We start from the raw sequence: 13,993 nt of genomic DNA, 5'->3' as shown, positions 1-13,993 counted from the left end.
TGATCAGAAACAGATTTGTATAATATCCGCGTTGAAAAAAGTGTCGTGGCAAACAGGGATTAATTTGTTGGTATCATTGATTAAACTTTAAATGAGGCCGTTGGCTTCATTGGTTGAGAAGCCTAAAAATATCAAGCAGCAGGAAGCTTGTGGCCTAGACTTGCTCCAATTCAATGACTTTATTAAAGTTACATGATTTGAATTCTTCCTAAACATTTTATTTTTTTATTTTTGATTTTGGGTTCACTATGCAAGATATTTTTGGACTTGGATACCAAACTTAGACTGGATTATAACAATGATTTCAAGAAAATGAAATATAACTTCAATAATAATGCACAGGACACCCAAACTTAAAATTGGTAGTGTGATATTGTTCATTTTGAGTCAATTTCACATGATTTGTAATTTTTGGTCGTTTTTTTTAAAAAATATCTCATATTAATAAAATTGAGATAATATTTATATATTACTTGCAATTTTACGATTTCAATATGATATGGCTTGCTCCCTAAGTGGAGTACGATTCTTAGATTCAAAAGAAAAATATATTGTATTATTTAAATCATAACTTTTAGTTAACTCGTTGTCATTTTTATAACTTTTAAACTATGCAAATTAAACCGTATCTTTACTACAACTTGCAATTGTCCTACGAAACTAACTTATCTGTGAAATTGGTGGGGGAGTTGAAGCCGAATTTCCAACATGGACAACGGTTCTTCATAAAATGTTGTTGTATGTTTAAACCTAAAATGACTGTCTTTCCATCATTTAAATAAGTTTTGGATTTTTCTTCTTAATTTGCATCAATAACATTTGAACTATCGGGGTTTTTTTAATTTGGAGTACACAACTTCTATTCACTATGAGATATAATTTCTTATTTTAAAATAAATAATTTGGTTTATCAAAACCCATTTAATTGGCAAAGAGTCTAATTTAAGAATGAGATTTGATTCTTATTTTAAAAATTTGCAAATGAACTCTCTGGTATAAAAGTATACAATTTTTTTTGTTTGACCATAGGTGTACCGAACCCATCTTTAACAAAATTCGACTAATCCTACTTGATTGGGTTTGCACATTAATGCTGAAAGCCTTATAAGCCTTTGTTGGTAGTAGCCAATTTAGGTACTCCCTCCGTGGGTCATCTTCGATGAAACGGGGGGAGTATCATTTAATTGCTATGACTCATTAACATATGACTATCCATCTAAGCTTAAGTTAGAGAATTTTTTTAATTGGGAGGAATGATCATTAGTATTCATTAGCATATTGATAATTCATCTAAGATTAAGTCATTAAATGTAATCTTATGAATCAAAGCATAATAGTATATATATTTAATCATGAGATATAATCTTGCAAACTGAACGAGCCCTTAGTAGAATTATCATTCCCATGATAGGATAATTTATACTTCCCACATGTTTAATCCGAACCAGAAACTAAAACAAAAAGCTCACTCATTATATACTCCATCCGACTTTTAAATATATGGACATTTGGAACGACACGAGAATTAATACATAATTAATCAAACAAGAGAGATAAAAAAAAATTATAAGACTATTAATAGAGAAAAAAAAAAGTTATAAAAAATAGAAGATATTTTTATGGACAACCAAAATGAACGTATAATTCAATTTTCTCATGGTCACATTTATATAATTCACACATATTTTTCCTGCAAACTAGGTGGACCCTAGAAATAGTTTTTAATTTTAATTATGATTAAGTAAATATAGCAAAAGAAAGTGGGATTTGGAATCTAATACTTTTGGATAAAATATTTGTTTTGAGGTCGTGGCAAATTGCAAGGCCGTGTTTGAGATCTAGTGGGGCCCACTGTCGGTGGAGATTTTTATTAAAGGATAGTGATGTTTGCTGATTAATAATGAAGTCTGTAACGGGTAAAGGGTCCCACATAAACTAAATTAAATTGCAGTTTATTACTGTCGGCAACATAATAATTTTTGTACACAAGTCGTGGAATAGAATATGCGAGGTGATATACCATTCCAATAAACAATACTCCAATAACCGAATAAAATATCTCTAAAAACATTCTTCACTGAAAATCGGATCAAAAAGAAAGGACTTAAAATAAAGAATCAAGCCCAATAAGCCCAAAGGCCTCAAACATATGACATTCTAAATTCTAATTGGCTCTGTTTTTGTATAGAAAAAAAATGTGTAAACTTCTAAAAAAATATCATTTAAAGTAGGTTGAATTCCAACTAATTTTTGTCTTAAAACTGGAATTTATTTCACCAAAATATTCATTTCAGGAGGAAGTAGCCTACATAAATCTATTAGAATACAATACAGAGCATAGCAAAATGTATCTGAATCACCCCTCTAGCGAAATGCTGCTGTGTTCCAAGAGCATGTCTTCTCCCAAACAATCTACACGCTTCCTCTCTCCAAAGATCAACTTTGCTACTCGTAAACTTGGTCGAGAAACATACCCGTTTTCTCCAAAGATCCGAAGCTCGGATCTATCCAACTTTGTCTAGTGGCTGTTGGGAGTGAGACCTCTGCATCTGTGGTTCAATCAAGATCAAATTTGGATGGCAGTTATTCATAGCATAAACCAAGTACTCGAAACAACGAAATCATTAAATGATATACCTAATGCATTCATTCAATCCCAGCCTTCTGCTTCAGCATTGCAATAAATTTCTCCTTGTCCTCCGGTGACATGCCATCAGCCGAGCAGTCTCCAACGCCCCACTCAGCTCCTCGAATGCAATATTTGTCAAGAGTTGCTTGTTTGTTTCTGCAAATCAGTACCACAAACTTATGTACTTACAGCCTTAACTATAGCTCTCTGCATCAATCATTGAGAGAACTCACTTCTCCTTGTTTAACTTTGACTGCTCTAGCAGCTTCTTGAGGATCGGAGACTCTTTGAATCTTGCATCATTCTCTGCATACTTTTTCTGATTTTCCTCTGAATCAGCCAATTTCAAGCATCACTTGAGCAGCAAAACATTCGAGTAGATTGATCTGTTTCGTATGGAAGTGATTTGTAGAGAACATACCGTTGAAACGAGTGAGGAAATCCATCTTAGGCAACTGTGGACCAGGGACTGATTCTATACCGGTGGAGCCCGAGAGGAATCCAGCATGAGCTGCAAGCTAGATACTTTTAATTACTGATGCCTCCGATTTCCATATTATTTATTACAACCAACACAAGTGAAGGGAAAGAAACGCGTCTTGATCATAGCTGGCCTAAACTTGCATTTCACCACATAAAATAGCAATTACTACATCAGTAGAAAGTGATAAAGGGATTCAGAAACCACCTCTGATTCTTCAACCAGAATATGCTAAAATCGAGTTCAATCAACGAACTAGAACAATCTATCATGTAACATAACATTAATTAATTCCTTATTACTTACTTCACATATTTAACTCATGAAAAGCTTTAAGTTTCCAATTCATCAATCTTTTATTGGAAAAATATCTCTTAGCCTTAGAGTAGTTGCAGCTTGCATACAGAGTTGGAAAAATCATTACCAAAAACATCAGAGTTTGATTGAAACTTGGCTATAAACAACATTCAATCCAAGTTCCAACCTTCCAAATGATGTTGAATTAAATGATTACGGAGTACTACTAATAGCTTTCTCTCCCACAATTTTGCACCCTAACTATAATCTAGATTTTGGCCAAACTAATCATATCCCAATTCTCAAGAAACAAGTAATAACAAAAGTAAATAAGCTACAGAACACAACTCTCTTAATTGCAATTCCCAGCAATTAAAATAAAATTCAAACAACAAGAATCGTATATTTCAGCTCAAGTGTGAGAAAAAATATGTAAACAAGCCCAGAAAAGAAGAAAATTCACCTGGATTAGACCAGAGAACAACAGCAAGAGAGGCAGCTACAATAAACGCAGATTTCTGAAGCACAATCGGTTCAATGGCGGGGCCAATATTTCTGTATATCGAATGCTCCGGTTCCCTGCGGCACGAAACCATCGAAAATTTCCTTCCTTGACAAGAACGAGAAGGGATTCCGAATCTGTTCGTAGAGATTAAGGTTGTCGGAGATGGGGTAGTGAGGGACGCATTGAGCAAAAAGAGAACCATATTGGTTTATGGTCAATATGGTGAGGAGAAGCGATAAGAGAAGGCTCAACTGCTCAACTGAAGGAGTTGATGAAAATTTCATTTTGTATTTGACAAAGTTTTTTTCTCAAGTCATAAATATTCCAACTAATAATACGTAGTAATTTATACTGTAATAAAAAAAATTACTATTTTAAATATGACACATTATTACTTCAAAGTTTTTTCTTCCAAAATTATCACCTTACACATAGTATTATATGTGCGTTATTTGTGAAAGTTACTTTTACTTAATCCGTATTTAAACCGTTTTTTTATTATACTAATAAATTAAGTGGAAACATAATACTATTACTACAAATCCAATCATGACAACTCTTAGTGTTACTATTAATTTTGTAAATATGAACATAATACTTGATTTATAATTTTATTTCATTTATTTGTATTTAAAATTATAGGAAATAAATAAATTTATTAAATTTTGAATTATTGAAAATGTTAAAATAAAAATAAATAAAAAAATACTGAGACGAGCAAAAGATAATTGTATTATTTTAAAAAAAAATTGGGATCCCCACCACCTCACAGAAATCGATTATGCGCCAACTTTCATTTCATCGTTTTCTCCTCCCACTGGAATTTTTTTCTTTCCCTCTCTAAAATTTAATAGCTGCTCCGATTCCCAGGTATTTCAGTCTTTGGCAATCCACAAATTCGAGGCGTCTGCATGCATAGATCGGAGAAATTGCCTCCATTAAAAACTGGTTTTGATATGATAAGCCTCGTTATATTTGTTTCTATTTATCGCTATATAATTTTATATGCAAATTTGGGAGTTCCGAATTTTGATGAATTAATGTGTGCTCTGTCTGGGTGACATGGTCCATAAGCTGCCAAAAGCATGTGATTTGTTCATTATTGGAGAAGTAATGCATTCTTGTGTGGGTTATTTTGATGTTAATAGGGGCTTACATTTTTCTTTCGAATATCTGTTTGTGTTTTTTTGGCCAGGATTTCAATTTTTTCGACACACATCTTGTTGCCATTGTTAATTGATATTTTTTACATATTCAAGCAGATAGGTTGGATATATGATGTTTGCTGGTGGCTAGCAAAAGAGGGGATAATTTGATAATTGGGTGGTAAGTATGGATGATGCTGTTGATGCCAACACCAATCGAGGTGGGTTGGCAAATGAAAGTGGAGATTCTGTGGTGACACTAGATCAAGTTCCATGCTGGAGTAGTGTCGAGTGTAAAGACTCGAATGAGAATGAAGATCCTGCATTTTCAAACTCATCCTTTGCAGACCCGTTGACATCTATAGATGAGGGTGGGGATTGTTTAAATGGCATGCAATCCAGGTTCCCGGTGAATCATGAGGTTAACTCCAAGGTTTATCTTTGGAGGGGGAACCCTTGTGTTCTTGAGGTGGATGCTGTAGTCAATTCAACGAATGAGGTAATAGGTGGCTCGTACCAATGCAGTGCGTTCTAATTATCTAAGGCACTACATGTTGTGGATATTTGCTTTTGAGATCAATGCACGCACTAATATTGCATGTTTCTTGTTGTCCGACAGAGCTTAGATGAATCGCAGAGCAGTCCTGGTTTGCATGCTGCAGCTGGACCTGTCCTTGCAGAAGAATGTGCAACACTGGTATGCTACATTGCATATCCAAAATATCAGTTTCAACGCTAAAGTTTGTAGTATCTATGCAACAGGAAAGACTTTCATTCATTGTGTGACCTCTGCTGATAATACAGGGTGGTTGCCGAACAGGGATGGCAAAAATTAGCAAAGGATATGACCTTCCTGCTAGGTAATTATCTCATTTTCTTTTATTAGATAACTTAAACTTATTGGTTTAATCATTAATTTCAATTGCAGAACCTGTAGGCTTTCCCATATTTATTCTCTGTCATTGCTTTTCCATATATACATTGAATATCAGTGTGTAGATATTCACTGTACGTGGAGATTGGTGAGACCGAGAAAGTGAAATTTCTGAACAGGAATTAGACAGATGGCTTAAGTTAGATATTAGAACTACAAGATGTTCTGTTCAAATGATTTTCAGATTTCTAATAGCTAATGTAAACCCAGCTATTGTTTTTCAATTATTACCATGTACATAAATGCTTACTTCTTACTCAAGAATAATAGTTTATTATAATTTGCAGGCGGGTCATACATACAGTTGGTCCTAAGTATGCTGTAAAATATCATACTGCTGCAGAGAATGCTTTAAGTCATTGCTATAGGTCTTGCCTGGAACTTCTCATTGAAAATGGATTGCAGAGGTTGTTCTCACCAAACACTTATCCATTCTCTTGATTGTCATGGTTCATGTGTTTGTGGATTAAAGCTTTTTTATGATGTCTGTGCAGCATTGCTATGAGCTGTATATATACAGAAGCCAAAATGTATCCACGAGAACCTGCAGCCCATGTTGCAATAAGTTAGATATTTCCTTTCATGAAGCGTATTCTATTCCATCATTATTCTTAATGTCTGACTGCCTTGTTTTTACTTTAATGATCATGACTGAGAACTTTCTCTAAGTGCAATCGTTTTTTGCATTTTTTATTAGGAACTGTCAGGCGATTTCTCGAGAAACAGAAGGATTACGTACATGCAGTCATATTTTGTACCACAGCATCATCTGACGCAGAGATTTATAAAAGGTTTGTTTGTTGAAACTGTCAAATGTTTGGATCATGTTAATGGATAAGTTATCTATATGCACTCATTTAAGTGACATTGCTGTAACAGTAGACTCTTGAATTTTTACATTCTGATGTTGCTCTTATCCTAGATTGCTCCCACTTTACTTTCCAAGGGAGAAGAAAGAGGAGGTATTAGCTACTACAAAACTTCCTTCAGATGTTGGCGATGAAAATGGTGAGACAGTTATTGATGAACGCAGAATAAGAATTCAGCCTTTGCCTAATGTGAAGAAGAAGGCAGTTCCAAGAATTCCTCAAATCTCTAATGAGATGCCAGTCAGTGATGTTTTGCCAGCACGAAAGTTAGTGATGCATACTTCTTTCCCACCCCTTTTATTCCTCTAATGCTATGGATTTATAAATTACAAACCAATCCTATGATTTCCTCTTAAAGCAGGAACTCAGCATACTTGTCTTCATATCTGGATCCTGCTTTCATGTCCTTGATCAAAGATCCAGACCAAAGACGCATGGAGCAGTGGGAGAAAGCTGCTGATGCACGAAATGGTTGGGATTTTGCTAAAATGCTTGGGTATGGTGATCTCAAGGGTCCTCCTTTGTCTGCTGCTGAAGAATATTCCCTTCATTCCAGATATCTTGCTAAAGCAAATTCACTCAATCTTACCGAGATTTCAGAAATGAGAATAGTGTAAGACGAGCTTCAGTTTCTGGTGCTTAGTTTTTTGTGCTTTGTTACTTGCTGAGTTTATTTATAATTTCCTTACTGCGTCAATGTAGATAGTTTTGCTTGCACTGTGAGTTTCTTTATAGCTCCAGTAAAAGGTTAATAATTATATATCATGCATCCATTCAGCTACCGAGGTGGAGTTGACCATGAAGGTCGCCCAGTGATGGTGGTTGTCGGAGCACATTTTCTGTTAAGGTGTCTTGATCTAGAACGGTTCGTCTTGTACGTAATAAAGGTGAACATTTGTTAATATACTTTGCGACTTAGTGACTCCACTGCTTATGTTATGTAATGTCTCGTAGCATGCTCTATTGTTTTTCAAACTAAATATTTTTTCTGCCTTGTTTTCTGTTTAGGAATTTGAGCCTGTGATACAGAAGCCTTATACTATTGTTTATTTCCACTCAGCCGCATCATTACAGATGTGAGTTGCCTCTTTTATTTTGAAGCAGAGACCTCGTTGTGTAGTTATTAGAAGCAATCTGATTTTCATGAAGATATTCTACGCTGCTCTCTTCACCGTATAAAATACTTTTCATATAAATTTGAGTGAACAGGCAACCAGACCTAGGATGGATGAAAAGATTAGAGCAAATACTCGGGCGGAAGCACCAACATAATCTTCACGTATAAGCGATCCTCCTCTTAATATTCTGTCGCAGTTGCACAAACTGTTAGCAACTGACTCTCTGCTACTATAACACAGGCAATATACGTCCTCCATCCAACCTTTGGACTAAAAACCGCTATTTTTGCAATGCAGCTTTTAATAGATAAGGTGGTATGGAGTAATGCTACATCCATGATACCCTTCACCACCCTCTAAAGCTTAATCGGTTACTCTGATTTGTAGGTGTGGAAGAAGGTGAACTATCTCGATCGCCTTCTGCAGCTATTTAGATACATTCCTCGCGAACAACTGAGCATTCCAGATTTTGTGTTTCAGTGAGTTCCCCTGCCTCTGTTTCTCAAGATGTGTTTGTGAGGCGCTGCAACGGCGTCAGTTCAATGAGGTTGATCGTTTAACCGGATATTATGTGATGCAGGCATGATCTTGAAGTAAATGGAGAGAAGGGCGTTATTGTTGATCCAAGAACAAAATATGTTTATCAGCGGCAATAGATCATCTAAGAAGGCACATTTCCTTCTGCTTCAGGTTCCTCATATGCAGCAGTTCACAACCTTCTCTCTAGTTTTTTTTTTTTGGGGTTCTGTAAGCTAGTGCAGATAGAATATCTCATTAAATCTTCCTTTCTTTTGTATTTGGATATTTAAAGATAAATAGGAGTATTCATTTGTAATTAGTAGTACTATTTTAATTTAGCTCATATTTCATTGTGACTTGAGATCCAACTACTTTTTTTAATTATTACTCCCTCCGTCCCGCTTTAGCAGTCCCATTGATTTTTCTGCCCTCTTTTTGTAAAAATAATAAAAAATAGTTAAAGTGGAAAAATGGTAAAGTAAGAGAGACAATAATGCAGATAAGACTCTTCTCTATATTATTCTCTCTCTTAATTTACCATTTCTCATCTTTAACTATTTTTTATCATTTTTACAAAAAGATGGCAGAAAAGTCAATGAGACTGCTAAAACGGAACGGGGAGAATATAATTTATGCCAATTCACACCCACATATCCAACTACTTATTTTCAGATCCAATTATTTAACTATTTGGAAATCAATTTCTTTCTCCTTCTTTGAACTTGAATATGGAAAGTACGCAGGATTAATCACTTTTAAAAATAGCATCATCGTTTATAGCTTTCTAAGCGCTCTAATACACTAATTGTCAATTTCTTTTTTTTTGGTAAAGAATTGTCAATTTCTTTTTAGATATAGTGATACCTTTATTCTGGTCTAAAAATGGTGCAATATTCGATAAACACTTTGGTGACATCTAAATGCAGTGTTTTGTGTGGATCAAGTGATTGGTCAAGGAGAAGTTACACCCAAGTTAGGGAGCTATGTTCAATTGTTGGGGCTCTGAGGGTGTGTCATTGTGCGTATTGTGTTAGAGGGGCCTCCTTTGCTGGGCCACTTAAGCCGTCCAGGCGCAGTGGTTTGAGGGTTCAAGCTGGATGGCTATTTAGAGGGAATGATAAGAGATCAGAATTGGATGCGAGCAGTGAGCATAGTGAGAGAGCCAATGAGGATATTCTGATGTTTTTCTTTGAGCTCGATTTGGCCACTTGTATACAGGTTTGAGGTGTTATAATCTTGTTGGCGAGTATTGGATTTCTTGAACATAAGTTAGTTGGCTTATATCTGCGATTGTTTCGCAGTATGCTTTGGACTTGGAGCAGTATGGAGTAGCCCAGCAACTGAGGAACAAGATCTGATCATTGTGTAAAGTATTTATTTCATTTAAAAAAGTACTTATTTGTTCTAAAGTTTTCATCCTATTTTTTTCTCTTCTAGAATTCTCTACTTTTTTCTTATATATTCTATTTATTCCTAAATATTTCTATTATAAATTATCTTCAAATTTTAATTTCAAAAATCAGGCTTATTATTTATTTGAACACATTCTGAACAATAAAAATACTAAAATAAGAAGACGATGAAACACTACTCAGTTGATAAAACATATTTTATCAATTCAATAGGTTAGGAATTCATATCATCACGAGATCTTTAATGATCATTTTTTTCCAGAAAATAAATAAAAGTTGTGGATTAAGTAGGTTTAAGATGGTTTTCTCAATTTCATATATAATTATACTTCCGCAAGTTACAGTTTGAACACATTCTGAACAATAAAAATACTAAAATAAGAAGACGATGAAACACTACTCAGTTGATAAAACATATTTTATCAATTCAATAGGTTAGGAATTCATATCATCACGAGATCTTTAATGATCATTTTTTTCCAGAAAATAAATAAAAGTTGTGGATTAAGTAGGTTTAAGATGGTTTTCTCAATTTCATATATAATTATACTTCCGCAAGTTACAGTTTGTATATTTAATACTCCTATCAATTTTTTTTTCTTAAATAGATGTATGAATATAGCAATAATTAAGTATAAATATAAAATTATAATATAGTAAAATGAATCACAACTAATAACTATAATCTCAGTCTAGAGTAATATAAGTAAAATGTTAAAACCTGCAATTAGTATAATATTTAAAATTATATTAAAACAACAAAAGCTCATATATTGATTAAAAAATATTTTTGGATATAAAAAAGAACAATCTTATTTAAACAATACATAGTAAAATTAAGTCTAACACCATCAATATGAAATTATTAATATACAATTTATAATGTTCAAAAAATGGAAGCCATTGTCATAGAAAATATAATAAATATAATCTACCTTCGTATTTTTATCAATTTCAAAGATCTAATTTATTAAATTAAACAATAAATTCATCACATTAATCCAAGTTATCACATAAATCTATAAGAATTTATTATATCATATATGTCTCATAAAAAAATAATCATGTAAACTCTTCACCTATATAATTGGGTCAACTAATTAAAATATGTATTGCTAACAAACTATTTATTAAGTATAGTAACTCATTCATATTAGAACATTACCCTCCGACTTCTCTCTGTACTCCAATACCCCTCTACCTTATCATTTTCCCAACATCTTTTATCCGCCTCCATCTAGCTCAAGTGCCCTTCTTCATCATCAGTTATCATCTCCTGCACTTTTCCCGTCCTGCATCGGCGCAATCTATTCCATAAGCCAGTTTTTCACCATCTACATGTAATAAGTTAAAACAAAAATCAACTGCATACCCTATATTACAACTTTTTACCATTTCATTGATTTAGGTGCTCTTTTTGCATAAAATATGTGGAAGTGACGAAGTTTGAGATGAATATGCAATGCATTAAATACAAAATATTATAGATGGTCAGTTTCTATGATACTATATTCTATTTGTTAAAAATTATTATAGCTAAGACAAAAAGAAAAATTAAAACAAAACTAACAAAAAATAAAACAAACTAACATTAAGAAAAAAGCTTAAATATGGACTAATATCACTTAAATATAACATAATCCTCAACCTTATTTTCCTCCCCACTCTCCAAATTGATAATTATACATGTAAGCGAAAACAATGTGATATTTTATACTCTACGTCTTCTTTGTTTTCGTTTGCCATTTCGTTGACTTTGAATGTTCTCTTTGCATGAAATCTGTGAAAGCGACGAAATTCTAGATGAATATGCAATGCATTAACTTCAAAATATTATAAATAGTTAGTTTCTATGATTTATTATATCGGAAAAAAATAATTTACAATGATAATATAAATTTTATGCTTGAAAATTGAAATATTTACAATTATGTAAAAACGTTCATAACGATTAAATATTATTAATGAATATGTAGTGTCATCAATCAAGCATTATATTAAATGTACATAAATATCATTATGAGTAGTATAACAACCTTTCATTTTCTATAATAAGTTATAATTATTAAAATTGATACACATAACTTACATATATTTCAATATAAGGCCAAAACTCACCTTTTATATATGTTTCTATATTAATTATAACATATTTTATAAATATTAAAATGTATACTCATAACTTACAAATATTTCAATATAAAGCCAAAACTCACCTTTTATATATACTAGTGTAACACCCGTGCTATGCACGGATCTTTAATTTATTACTTATATTCATACAAATTTAAAAAAATTAAACAAACACATTTTTCTAATATTCCTTTTATTGTATGTAATAATTTGAAAATAAAATTAAAAAAAATATATATATAATAGTAAATTACACATAAAGATTAATTTAAAAGTAAAGAAAAATTTTAGTTACAAAAATCATTTCTAACAAAAAAGATTTCTTTCGACTAATTTATGAATAAATAAATATAAAAAAAGAAGGTATTGTGTCGTTAAACAGCAAAACGTGTTATGCACTACAACTTGTTTGTGTAAATGATATAATATTAAATTGTTATGCATCAAAAGTATAAATTTTAAAATTTATTTAATAAAATATATATTTGTATATTATCATAATATTTCTCTATATATTACAAAATAAACAAAATATAGTAAAAGTTAAAAAAACATAATGAAATCTGTAGAAATTTGTTGTAATGAAACAACATATAGGAATAGTCAAAATACTAATTTACACATACTGAAACACAGTAACGTTTGTTGATATATTATAATAATGTTTCTCTATGCATTACAAAATAAATTAAACCTCTCATAAAAGCTCCAAAAATACAATAAAATCAGTAGAAATTATAGTAATATTACATAAAATAAGAAGAATCAAACACTCAAGAATTGGCAGATAAATATTACTCCCTCCGTTCCATAGTAATGGAGGCGTTTCTTTTCGGCACGGAGATTAAGAAAAATTGTGTTAGGTAAGTTAAATAAAGGGAGAGTAAAGTGGAAAATGAAAAAGGTAGAGAGATGGAGAGAGAATAAAGTAAGAGAGAGTAAAGTAGGTGTAGAAAAATGTATTGACTTTTACTAAAAATGGAAATGACTCTATTACTATGGAACGTACCAAAATGACAAAATGACTCTTGTAGCAAAAGGTGATGCGGTCACCCTGGCTGCCCCCACAGCCCGGTCCGACAGTTTGTGAGGGGGGGTTCAATCAGGGTACACAGCGGCCCGTTAGAGAGGAGGCCTTCAACCCACCGTCCTGACAGGAGCCCATCTCCCAAGGCCTCGCACTTGTGCCTGAGAGATGGAAGCTCCCACACGCCAGTAGTGGGATTCGAACCCAGCTCCTTGTAGCAATATATGCTCCCAAAATGACTCTATTACTATGGAACGGAGGGAGTAGTATATGTAAAAATTGTATGTAATCATAAATAACAAATACACAATATAAATATTTGAAGATAAATATTAATTCATTTAAATTCAAAATATTCTATTAAATGTTGTTTATAGTAAATCTATTATAATTAAATGTTTATAAGCATAGTGTGTTTATAAATAGAACAAATTTTCTAAAATTATTAACCTTTATCACCATAATTATCATGCCACTATATATTTATTCAAATACAATTTTTATAATAAGTGTTCTTATTTTATTTTATGTTACACTTAATAACATAAATATTGTCAACAAATATTCTTTTCTTCTTAAATTATGCAATGTAGGTTATATAGGTAAAAAAAATTATAAGTCATCAAATCAAGAAAAGCAACGTAATATTGTTTATAATTACTGAGTAATAAATTTTGTTATACTATAAATTAAAATTTTGTGTGAAAAAATTAACTAGTTCATATACTGTGAACTATTGAACAAATATTTCATATCTAATTGTGACTTAGATCAGGAGTAAAAAATAAACTCTAACTTACTACAATAAAAAAATATACATAATTAGTATAGAATAAAATGAACGATTAGACCATGATCAATACATTTATACAAAAAGTCCACCACAAAATAACAAACTTATAGAAAATGGGGGGTCCCCATTTT

At 32.3% G+C, this 13,993-nt stretch overlaps 3 protein-coding genes across 6 annotated transcripts; 2 read left to right on the top strand and 1 right to left on the bottom strand.

Annotated features, from left to right (window-relative positions):
* Positions 1-2,247: 2,247 nt before the first annotated feature.
* LOC125204503 (uncharacterized) lies at positions 2,248-4,184 on the bottom strand. The gene is made up of 5 exons (XM_048103179.2): positions 3,871-4,184; positions 3,051-3,140; positions 2,863-2,959; positions 2,638-2,785; positions 2,248-2,549 (listed from the first exon to the last, which is right to left on the bottom strand). Exons 1-4 carry the CDS (start codon positions 4,112-4,114, stop codon positions 2,647-2,649), a joined length of 570 nt encoding a protein of 189 aa, XP_047959136.1. The 5' UTR covers positions 4,115-4,184; the 3' UTR covers positions 2,248-2,549; positions 2,638-2,646.
* Positions 4,185-4,668: 484 nt separating this feature from the next.
* Positions 4,669-8,816, top strand: LOC125203883 (uncharacterized). 4 transcript variants are annotated; one of them, XM_089060059.1, is made up of 15 exons: positions 4,669-4,782; positions 5,175-5,556; positions 5,677-5,754; positions 5,862-5,917; positions 6,279-6,398; positions 6,486-6,556; positions 6,689-6,782; positions 6,914-7,126; positions 7,222-7,473; positions 7,639-7,747; positions 7,869-7,936; positions 8,070-8,139; positions 8,219-8,290; positions 8,366-8,457; positions 8,559-8,816. In XM_089060059.1, the coding sequence occupies exons 2-15, from the start codon at positions 5,245-5,247 to the stop codon at positions 8,632-8,634; spliced, it is 1,683 nt and encodes a 560-aa protein (XP_088916185.1). In that variant the 5' UTR covers positions 4,669-4,782; positions 5,175-5,244; the 3' UTR covers positions 8,635-8,816. The 4 variants fall into 4 exon arrangements, with proteins under 4 accessions (XP_088916185.1, XP_047958346.1, XP_047958345.1 ...); XM_048102389.2 differs by having other exon boundaries at positions 7,219-7,473; XM_048102388.2 differs by having other exon boundaries at positions 4,683-4,782; positions 5,172-5,556; positions 7,219-7,473.
* Positions 8,817-9,379: 563 nt separating this feature from the next.
* Positions 9,380-9,855, top strand: LOC125206422 (clp protease adapter protein ClpF, chloroplastic-like). The gene is made up of 2 exons (XM_048105677.2): positions 9,380-9,715; positions 9,799-9,855. The coding sequence occupies exons 1-2, from the start codon at positions 9,380-9,382 to the stop codon at positions 9,853-9,855; spliced, it is 393 nt and encodes a 130-aa protein (XP_047961634.1).
* The last annotated feature ends 4,138 nt before the right edge of the window (positions 9,856-13,993 follow it).

Source organism: Salvia hispanica, chromosome 6, assembly GCF_029641045.1.
Source record: "Salvia hispanica isolate PSC_SH4W2 chromosome 6, Shi_PSC_v1, whole genome shotgun sequence".
In the NCBI taxonomy this organism is placed as follows: Eukaryota; Viridiplantae; Streptophyta; class Magnoliopsida; order Lamiales; family Lamiaceae; genus Salvia; species Salvia hispanica.
The sequence above is the reverse complement of the archived record's forward strand: the minus strand, read 5'-3'. Positions and strand labels throughout refer to the sequence as shown.